This window comes from Coregonus lavaretus (assembly GCF_964263955.1).
Source record: "Coregonus lavaretus genome assembly, chromosome: 15".
Classification (NCBI taxonomy): domain Eukaryota; kingdom Metazoa; phylum Chordata; class Actinopteri; order Salmoniformes; family Salmonidae; genus Coregonus; species Coregonus lavaretus.
This window is the reverse complement of record NC_140002.1, coordinates 16,946,484-16,958,037: the sequence shown is the minus strand read 5'-3', so window position 1 is coordinate 16,958,037 and position 11,554 is coordinate 16,946,484. Positions and strand designations below refer to the sequence as shown.

General features: G+C 47.8%; 1 protein-coding gene across 2 annotated transcripts in view; it reads right to left on the bottom strand.

The window, feature by feature from the left end:
- Positions 1–7,172: 7,172 nt before the first annotated feature.
- LOC311142397 (endothelial cell-selective adhesion molecule-like) overlaps positions 7,173–11,554 on the bottom strand; it is a 59,217-nt gene continuing 54,835 nt past the window's right edge. For both annotated transcript variants that reach the window (XM_084178044.1, XM_084178045.1), the window contains 2 exons: positions 9,321–9,450; positions 7,173–9,112 (listed from right to left, as the gene is read on the bottom strand). In XM_084178044.1, coding sequence (XP_084034170.1) covers positions 8,602–9,112; positions 9,321–9,450 — 641 coding nt within the window. In that variant the 3' untranslated portion in view covers positions 7,173–8,601. The remainder of the gene's footprint in view (positions 9,113–9,320; positions 9,451–11,554) is intronic.

The window sequence follows — 11,554 nt, the reverse complement described above, 5'->3', positions numbered from 1 at the left end:
AAACTGCAGGGTCAGGTTGGTAGCAGTCAATAATATCTACGAAACTGAACCTAATCATCGTTGAACAATAAGGGAGAGTTGGATGTTCAGCAAAAGGGGTAAGTTGAACTAACCTTGTTTCTAGGAAACCCTACACAACATGTATCACTTGAACAAATATTTAAGAGGTCATAATTTCATGGAGTCTGAAGGAAGAAACCACATGGAAAAAGTGGAAAGTTATGTCCAATTTATTGTGTTAGAGGTTTCATAATTCTTGTATCTGAACCAAAGTAGATCATTTTTATATTGTTCTATAAATCAGCTGGGGTCTCTATAAGCTTCAATATGAGGTCCTAAACCTAGCATGAAAATGCATCCTTGAAGCTGTGTGGGCTAATATAGTCAAAATGTTTGCTTTGGGGTAAATTGAGCCAATGGCCATGGGGTAAATTGAGGCAATGGTGGAGCCAATGGCAAGTTTAAGTGTTTCCTTCCCAGGCGTAATGCAAGGCATTATCGCTGGGATATGAGGTGACAGGAACTGGCCTATGTAAAAATTTTTTTGGCAAAAAGTGTTTGTTAGGTGATAAACCAGTGTTAAAAGTTTAATATACAAAAAAATAAACGATTGTGATTCTGTTGAATTGTGTTTGGGAAATAAAGATGGACATGGTTTTAAAAAAGTTATGGTAATATTTCATTAAGCACACAAAATTGTAGGCGGCTTAACATACCCTGTCCCATGGCTCAACTTACCCCAGGGATACACAACATCCGGATATACAGTGAGGGAAAAAAGTATTTGATCCCCTGCTGATTTTGTACGTTTGCCCACTGACAAAGAAATGATCAGTCTATAATTTTAATGGTAGGTTTATTTGAATTTGAACAGTGAGAGACAGAATAACAACAAAAAAATCCAGAAAAACGCATGTCAAAAATGTTATAAATTGATTTGCATTTTAATGAGGGAAATAAGTATTTGACCCCCTCTCAATCAGAAAGATTTCTGGCTCCCAGGTGTCTTTTATACAGGTAACGAGCTGAGATTAGGAGCGCACTCTTAAAGGGAGTGCTCCTAATCTCAGTTTGTTACCTGTATAAAAGACACCTGTCCACAGAAGCAATCAATCAATCTGATTCCAAACTCTCCACCATGGCCAAGACCAAAGAGCTCTCCAAGGATGTCACGGACAAGATTGTAGACCTACACAAGGCTGGAATGGGCTACAAGACCATCGCCAAGCAGCTTGGTGAGAAGATGACAACAGTTGGTGCGATTATTCGCAAATGGAAGAAACACAAAATAACTGTCAATTTCCCTCGGCCTGGGGCTCCATGCAAGATCTCACCTCGTGGAGTTGCAATGATCATGACAACAGTGAGGAATCAGCCCAGAACTACACGGGAGGATCTTGTCAATGATCTCAAGGCAGCTGGGACCATAGTCACCAAGAAAACAATTGGTAACACACTACGCCGTGAAGGACTGAAGGTCCCCCTGCTCAAGAAAGCACATATACATGCCCGTCTGAAGTTTGCCAATGAACATCTGAATGATTCAGAGGAGAACTGGTTGAAAGTGTTGTGGTCAGATGAGACCAAAATGGAGTTCTTTGGCATCAACTCAACTCGCCGTGTTTGGAGGAGGAGGAATGCTGCCTATGACCCCAAGAACACCATCCCCACCGTCAAACATGGAGATGGAAATATTATGCTTTGGGGGTGTTTTTCTGCTAAGGGGACAGGACAACTTCACCGCATCAAAGGGACGATGGACGGGGCCATGTACCGTCAAATCTTGGGTGAGAACCTCCTTCCCTCAGCCAGGGCATTGAAAATGTGTCACGAATTCAGCCGAGGCTGCCCCTCCTCCTTGCTCGGGCAGGTTTCGGCGTTCGTCGTCACCGGAGTACTAGCTGCCACCGATCGATGTTTTCTGTGTTACACTTGTCTTGTCTGTATTGATCACACCTGTTACCCATTATGTTACTTTGTTTCCCTATTTTACCCTCTGGTTCCCTCATGGTGTTGTGCGTGATTGTTCGTTGTTTTGCTGTCTTTTTGTGAGCCGGTATTTGCTCTTCCCTGCGTGGAGGATTTGCTCTGCTATTGTTGTTCCAGTAAAGAACTTCGTTATTATAGTTCTGTGTCCTGTGCCTGATTCCATCCTACCGCTACACCCAGAACCATGACAGAATCACGCACCATTGTAATGGAGTCAGCAGGCACGTCCATTCCTTCAAGCTCAGAGGAGGAACGCATCCAGCAGCACTCGACCATGCTACAAACTTTGGGCACAGCTATGGATCGACTTCTGAACACTATGGAGCGACGGGAGAGAGGAGGTTGCCCAACATCTCCTTTTCCTCCAATTCCCCCCACGTCGCTGTCCACCCATTCTAACACTGGTGCCAGTGGGATTTGGCTCTCGCTCCCGAGGGCATATGATGGAACAGCTGCCGGGTGTCAGGGGTTTCTGCTCCAGGTGGAGCTCTACCTGGCAACCATCCACCCGGCTCCCTCGGGATACGAGAGTGTGTCCGCCCTCATTTCCTGTCTGTCGGGGAAAGCACTCGAGTGGGCCAACGCGGAGTGGGGAGGTATAGATGCGGAGTCTGTGCGCTATGAGGACTTTACCCGCCATTTCCGGGCTGTATTCGATCATCCACCGGAGGGGAGAGCGGCGGGAGAGCGGTTGTTCCACCTCAGACAGGGGAAGAGGAGCGCACAGGACTTCGCATTGGGCTTCAGAACCTTGGCAGCCAGCGCGGGATGGAATGAGAGGGCCCTGATAGACCACTACTGATGCAGCCTACGGGAGGATGTTCGTCGGGAGCTGGCCTGCAGGGATACCACTCTTAACCTGGACCAGCTGATATACTTATCTATCCGGATGGATAACCTGTTGGCCACCTGCGGTCGTCCGGATCAGGGTCCGTCCAGTCCATCCCCCAGCACTTCCGAACCTACACCCATGGAGCTTGGAGGTGCTGATGTAAGGGGGACCGGTAAGGGGACTGTTTCCTGCACCAACTATGGCCGCAGAGGACACACTGCTGGTCAGTGCTGGAAAGGGTCCTCAGGGAGTGGAGGCAGCAGGCAGGGCCCTGGTGGACCATCCCAGGTGAGTAAGCACCCAACTCACCCAGAGCTCCCTGTTGCTCACATGTGTGTGTGTGTGTTAGATTTCCTGACTTTTCCCCACATTCCCAGCATAAGGCGCTTGTAGATTCCGGCGCAGCTGGGAATTTTATAGACCGTCTGTTTGCACGTAGATTAGGGATCCCTATTGTGCCTGTTGATGTGCCCTTCCCCATACAGGCCTTAGATAGTCGCCCTTTAGGGTCTGGCCTGATTAGGGAGGTTACAGCTCCACTCCGGATGGAAACGCCGGAGGGTCATGAGGAGAGAATCAGTCTCTTCCTGATCGATTCGCCTGCGTTTCCCGTGGTGCTGGGGCTTCCCTGGTTAGCAACTCATGACCCCAATATTTCGTGGCAACAGAGGGCTCTCAAGGGATGGTCACGTCAGTGCTCGGGGAGGTGTGTAGGTGTTTCCGTCCAAACCAGGTCTCCACGATGCACATTCCCCCCGAATATGCCGATTTGGCTCTCGCCTTCTGTAAAAGGAAGGCGACTCAATTACCACCCCATCGACAGGGGGATTGTGCGATAAATCTCCGGGAGGGCGCTGCACTTCTTCGGAGTCACGTGTATCCTCTGTCACAGGAGGAGACGGCAGCTATGGAAACATATGTCTCCGAATCTCTGGTACAGGGATACATTCGGCACTCCACTTCCCCTACCTCCAAGTTTCTTTTTTGTGAAGAAGGATGGAGGTTTACGCCCGTGCATTGACTATCGAGGTCTCAATCAGATAACTGTAAAGTACAGTTACCCACTACCTCTCATTGCTAGTGTGACGGAGTCATTGCACGGGGCGAGCTTCTTCACCAAATTGGATCTCAGGAGCGCGTACAATCTGGTGCGTATCCGGGAAGGGGATGAGTGGAAGACGGCATTTAGTACCACTTCTGGGCACTATGAGTACCTCGTCATGCCGTACGGGTTGATGAATGCTCCCTCAGTCTTTCAATCCTTTGTCGATGAGATTTTCAGGGACCTGCACGGACAGAGTGTAGTGGTGTATATAGATGATATTCTCATATACTCCGCTACACGAGCCGAGCATGTGTCTCTGGAGCGCAAGGTGCTTGGTCGACTGTTGGAGCATGACCTTTACGTCAAGGCTGAGAAATGTCTGTTCTTCCAACAGTCCGTCTCCTTCTTAGGACACCGCCTGTCCGAGTCAGGGGTGGAGATGGAGAATGACCGCATTGCAGCCGTGCGCAATTGGCCGACTCCAACCACGGTTAAGGAGGTGCAGCGATTCTTAGGGTTTGCCAACTACTACCGGAGGTTTATCCAGGGCTTCAGTCAGGTAGCAGCTCCCATTACCTCCTTGCTGAAGGGGGGACCGGTGCGCCTGCGGTGGTCAGTGGAGGCGGACAGGGCTTTTGGTCACCTGAAGGCACTGTTCACTTCGGCTCCTGTGCTGGCTCATCCGGATCCCTCCTTGGCATTCATAGTCAAGGTGGACGCGTCCGAGGCTGGGATAGGAGCTGTACTGTCTCAGCGCTCGGGTACGCCCACAAAGCTCCGCCCCTGTGCTTTCTTCTCAAAGAAACTCAGCCCGGCGGAGCAAAACTATGATGTGGGGGACCGGGAGCTGTTAGCTGTTGTGAAGGCTCTAAAGGCGTGGATACATTGGCTTGAGGGGGCAAAACACCCTTTTCTCATTTTGACTGACCACTGCAACTTGGAGTACATACGGGCGGCGAGGAGAATGAACCCTCAACAGGCAAGGTGGGCCATGGTTTTCACGCGTTTTGATTTCACCCTATCCTACAGACCAGGTTCCCAGAATGCTAAGGCAGACGCTCTGTCCCGGTTGTATGACACAGAGGAGCGGTCCAGGGAGCCCACTCCCATACTTCCGGCTTCTTGTCTGGTGGCACCGGTGGTATGGGAGGTTGACGCGGACATCAAGCGGGCGTTACGCACGGAGCCCACTACCCCCCCAGTGTCCAGTGGGTCGTGTGTACGTTCCGTCTGATGTTCGCGATTTATTGATCTATTGGGCTCACACGTCACCCTCTTCTGGTCATCCTGGCATCGGTCGGACAGTGCACTGTCTTAGTGGGAAGTACTGGTGGCCTACCTTAGCTCAGGACGTGAGGGTTTATGTTTCCTCCTGTTTGGTGTGCGCCCAGTGCAAGGCACCTAGACACCTGCCCAGAGGGAAATTACAACCTCTCCCCGTTCCACAATGGCTGTGGTCACACCTATCGGTGGACTTTGTTATGGACCTGCCCCCGTCGCAAGGGAATACCACGATCCTAGTCGTTGTGGATCGGTTTTAAGTCCTGTCGTCTCATTCCTACAGACTGCGGAGGCCCTGTTTACACACGTCTTCCGGGCACTACGGGGTACCTGAGGATATAGTGTCTGATCAGGGTCCCCAGTTCACATCAAGGGTCTGGAAGGCGTTCATGGACCATATGGGGTTCTCGATCAGCCTGACCTCAGGGTTTCACCCCGAGAGTAATGGGCAGGTGGAGAGAGTAAACCAGGATGTGGGTAGGTTTCTGAGGTCATATTACAAGGACCGGCTGGGGGATTGGTCAGTTTACATCCCCTGGGCAGAGATGTCACAAAATTCCCTCCACCACTCCTCCACTGACCTGTCTCCCTTTCAGTGTGTATTAGGTTATCAGCCGGTCCTGGCACCGTGGCATCAGAGCCAGATCGAGGCACCTGCGGTGGATAAATGGTTTCGGCGCTCGGAGGAGTCCTGGGACGCTGCCCACGTACGCCTGCAAAGGGCTACCAGGCGTCAGAAGGCGAGTGCCGACCGCCACCGCAGTGAGGCTCCGGTGTATGCACCGGGGGACCGGGTCTGGCTCTCGACCTGAAACCTGCCCCTTCGCCTGCCCTGCCGGAAGCTGGGTCGGCGGTTTGTGGGGCCCTTTAAAGTCTTGAGGAGGTTGAACAAGGTTTGTTATAGGTTACAGCTCCCCCCTGATTACCGTATTAACCCCTCGTTCCATGTGTCTCTCCTCCGGCCAGTGGTAGCTGGTCCGCTCCAGGAGTCTGAGGTGCGGGAGGTTCCTCCGCCCCCATTGGACATCGAGGGGGCACCGGCATACTCGGTCCGTTCCATTCTGGATTTGAGGCGTCGGGTGGGGGGTCTGCAGTATCTCGGAGCTGGGTTCCCAGGAGGGACATCCTCGATCCCTCCCTGTTGAGGGAGTTCCATCGTCGTCATCCGACTCACCCTGCTCCGCGTCCTCCTGGCCGTCCCCGAGGCCAGTGCCGGCGCACGGCTGGAGCCGCGCGTCAAGGGGGGGGGGGGGGGGGGGGTACTGTTACGAATTCAGCCGAGGCTGCCCCTCCTCCTTGCTCGGGCAGGCTTTGGCGTTCGTCGTCACCGGAGTACTAGCTGCCACCGATCGATGTTTTCTGTGTTACACTTGTCTTGTCTGTATTGAGCACACGAGCACACCTGTTACCCATTATGTTAATTTCGTTCCCTATTTTACCCTCTGGTTCCCTCATTGTGTTGTGCGTGATTGTTCGTTGTTTTGCTGTCTTTTGGTGAGCCGGTATTTGCTCTTCCCTGCGTGGAGGATTTGCTCTGCTATTGTTGTTCCAGTAAAGAACTTCGTTATTATAGTTCTGTGTCCTGCGCCTGATTCCATCCTACCGCTACAACCAGACGCATGACAAAATGGGTCGTGGATGGGTATTCCAGCATGACAATGACCCAAAACACACGGCCAAGGCAACAAAGGAGTGGCTCAAGAAGAAGCACATTAAGGTCCTGGAGTGGCCTAGCCAGTCTCCAGACCTTAATCCCGTAGAAAATCTGTGGAGGGAGCTGAAGGTTTGAGTTGCCAAACGTAAACCTCGAAACCTTAATGACTTGGAGAAGATCTGCAAAGAGGAGTGGAACAAAATGCCTCCTGAGATGTGTGCAAACCTGGTGGCCAACTACAAGAAACGTCTGACCTCTGTGATTGCCAACAAGGGTTTTGCCACCAAGTACTAAGTCATGTTTTGCAGAGGGGTCAAATACTTATTTCCCTCATTAAAATGCAAATCAATTTATAACATTTTTGACATGCATTTTTCTGGATTTTGTTGTTGTTATTCTGTCTCTCACTGTTCAAATAAACCTACCATTGAAATTATAGACTGATCATGTCTTTGTCAGTGGGCAAACTTACAAAATCAGCAGGGGATCAAATACTTTTTTCCCTCACTGTATATGTAGACATCTTTGTTAGAAAGAATACCATATTTCCTTTGACGGAGTGATGCTGAATGTAAACAAACTGCTCAATTTACCCCACTCCCCTAAGTACTCTCTTTTATGCCTTGTTTCAAACAAGTGCCTCATCTTACTCATTTGATTTGACGCCTTTTGGGTCTATATCCATCAATACACTTGTCGTCAGCTTGGGATGTTGACAAGTAGAAACTATTTGCTTTTGTATCCAGTCAGTCACAAGTGTCAACGAATAGCCTCAAATACAATTGAAAGCAAAATAAATATCTTATTTACAATTTCCTTGCAGAGAGTGACCCAAAATCATTACAGCTCAATTGTGTAACCATATAACCACTTTCTTACCCGCTAAATTCCATGAAATTGACAAAATGTGTCAAATTGTATTTTATATAATATATGAGAAGATATTCCTATGCGGTAAAATAGCTACGTTTTAAGCGCTGTGTCTAAAGAGAATTGGCATGAAGTTTGATACAAGGAACATGAAAAGGCAAAAAGTGTACTTTACATTTAGAAAATGTAGTAGCAAATGTTCAATCTAGTATGCCCTGTCATTTTATTCTCTTAACTGCATGATGCTAGGCAGGTATTCAGCAGTAGTCCACCATATTTTTACACTAATATACTCATTTGAGAAGTTAAAATAGATAGGATAAAATGAATAACATGCTGTTCTTCAAACTAATTTGGTCCTTCATAATCTAGTCGTCATATCTATCTGCAGGAATGCACGAAGAAGTAAAATCGGGGGATCTACGCATTAACTGTTCTTGCTGCACATCAGTGTGTGCCATGCGTCATGAGATCTTGTCAAGTCCCCGTTTTCAAAGTGACATCATACAATGGCCTTGATAGGACGTGGTAGATCGAGTGAATACAATCTTGTCAGAGAAAAACCGATGACTTGAAAATAGTTGCATTGGAAAACGAAGTAAAAAATACACTGATTGAATGTACAATAGAAAAAAAACTAAATACCGCACAAATGTATGAAATCCAGATACATATTTTGTATACATAATGAGTATAAAAAGCATTTAAATAAAATGTACTTCCGTATACTTCATTAAATAAAATTGCCTTGTGTAGCAACACAGTCAGTCTCTTTTAAGGTCTTACCAATGATCTCACTGCATTTTGAGCGGGTCAAATGCTCCACCTTCGAAGGCCAATTCAAGTGTTAATGCTCTTTTTCCTTTTTAAAATCTATGTGAGTAAGTACAGTTGAAGGGTAAAGGGACACTGCAACATGACAGACTGGTGCTACACCAGCGAGCCGGCCTGGTTCTGAGCTGGCACCATGATGGGAACCCCTCCCATGCGGGAGATGTTGGACGCGGTCACGGCAGTGGGCAGAGGTGGCGGGCGCGGGGCCGGAGGCACTGCCTGGGGCTGGGTATAGGTCTGTGGGTGCTGTGTTCTGGGGCTACCATTGGCACTGGGTGCTGCAGAATTAGCCGGTTGACCGCGGGGCAGGATTGTAGTAGTGTTGAAGCCGTAGCCTGGCAGGGCGTGGCCATGGGTGGGTGTGGAGGCTCCATGACGCGTCCCGAGGCGGTAGCCAGAGACGCTGCCTGTGGCAGTGATGATGGAGGCGGTGTCGGAGGGAGGGTGCTGGGGATACTGCTGGAGGTGGTGCTGGGATGGGGGCTCCCTCTGGTGGGGCCTGTTGGTGGTGGTGATGGAGGAGAGTGTGCCGCTTTTGGAGACTACGTCCGAGCCGGAGCCGCCGCTTTTTGCCCACGAGACGCGGCTGGGCGCCTGAGCGTCCTCCCTAGGGGTGGAGAGGAGGGCAAGAAGGGGTGAGAGACTGGCTGACATCCATATGGCACACGCACACCTTCATGTCACAGGTATACAACAGTATACATACGGTATGTTCTTTGTATCGTATACAAATATGTGCACATCAATCACAATTAACACACACACACACACACACACACACACACACACACAGCAATAGTGAAGGTGAGTCTAACTTGATGTCATTGGCCAGGTCATCCTCAGAGTCTCTCCTTCTCCTCAGAAGACAAACGAGGAAGAGGATGATGAAGATTAAGCCCAGCACAGAGCCCACCGTGGCCCCAGCAATCATCCCCGTGTTGGTCGCTGGGGAAACGCACATACACACAACATTAACACACTTGCACTACAGATCTGTGGTATAGTACCTTCACTCTCCAGGGGAAATTAAATAAAATACACTGTTTAGACGCTGTAGTAGTTTACCCTTTGCGGTCCGAACGATAATAAAACTACAGCAGCAGCATGTTTTTGTACATTAATTTTGTTCTTACATTCACTCGATACCCAGCTCTCTTAACCCAACAGTAAAAGTACAGCAGCCTGTGACCGTTAAGTGTTTTTAAATGACTAGGCAGAGCTCTGTCTTCTTTGTGGCAGTGTAAAGATAGCGTACAGACAAAAAAGACAATTAAACCTCTAAATTAAATGTCAATGAATTAACAGAGCAGCACCAACCAATGTCCATTTTCTATTGATGTTTCCTTTAAAGAAGCTTAATTGCATTTTTTGTCCTATATATTTTATACTGTAGTCTCCCAGAAACTTTGAGTATTCAGACCCTTCGCAATGAGACTAGAAATTGAGCTCAGGTGCATCCTGTTTCCATTGATCATCCTTGAGATGTTTCTACAACTTGATTGGAGTCCACCTATGGTTAATTCAATTGATTGGACATGATTTGGAAAGGCACACACCTGTCTATATGAAGGTCCCACAGTTGACAGTGCATGTCAGAGCAAAAACCAAGCCATGCCTTTTAAAATGATTAGCAAACACAACGTGCCATTGGAACAGGACTGATGGTTGCTGATAATGGACCTCTGTACGCCTATGTAGATATTCCATTAAAAATCAGCCGTTTCCAGCTACAATAGCGATTTACAACATTAACAATGTCTACACTGTATTTCTGATCCATTTGATGCTACTTTTCTTTCGAAAACAAGGACATTTCTAAGGGACCCCAAACTTTTGAACGGTAGTGTATGTAAATTAGATATCAGTTTTTTATTTGTAATACATTTTCAAACATTTCTAAAACCTGTTTTTGCTTTGTCATTATGGGGTATTGTGTGAAGATTGATGAGAAAATTTTTATAATTCAATCTATTTTAGAATAACGCTGTAACATAACAAAATGTGGAAAAAGGGAAGGGGTCTGAATACTTTCCGAATGCACTGTAGAATAATAGTGAAGACATCAAAACTATGAAATAACACATATGGAATCATGTAGTAACCAAAAAAGTGTTAAACAAATCAAAATATATTTTACATTTCAGATTCTTCAAATAGCCACCCTTTGCCTTGATGACAGCTCCGCAAACTCTTGGCATTCTCTCAACCAGCTTCACCTGTAATGCTTTTCCAACCGTCTTGAAGGAGTTCCCCCATATGCTGAGCACTTGTTGGCTGCGTTTCCTTCACTCTGCGATCCGACTCATCCCAAACCATCTCAATTTGATTGAGGTCGGGGGATTGGGGAGGCCAGGTCATCTAATGCAGCACTCCATCACTCACTTGAGAAACAAATGATAGTCCCACTTAGCCCAAACCAGATGGGATGGATGGTGTATCGCTGCAGAATGCTGTGGTAGCCATGGTAGTTAAGTGTGCCTTGAATTCTAAATAAATCACAGACAGTGTCACCAGCAAAGCACCCCCACACCATAACACCACCTCCTCCATTCTTTACGGTGGGAAATACACATGCGGAGATCATCCGTTCACCCACACCGCGTCTCACAAAGACACAGCGGTTGGAACCAAAAATCTAAAATTTGGACTCCAGACCAAAGGACAAATTTCAACCAGTCTAATGTCCATTGCTCATGTTTCTTGGCCCAAGCAAGTCTTGTCTTCTTATTGGTGTACTTTAGTAGTGGTTACTTTGCAGCAATCGACCATGAAGGCCTGATTCCTCTGAACAGTTGATGTTGAGATGTGTCTGTTACTTGAACTTTGTGAAGCATTTATTTGGGCTGCAATTTCTGAGGCTGGTGACTCTAATGAACTTATCCTCTGCAGCAGAGGTAATTCTGGGTCTTCCATTCCTGTGGCGGTCCTCATGAGAGCCAGCTTCATCATAGCGCTTGATGGTTTTTGTGACTGCACTTTCAAAGTTCTTGAAAATGTACGTATTGACTGACCTTCATGTCTTAAAGTAATGATGGACTGTCGTTTCTCT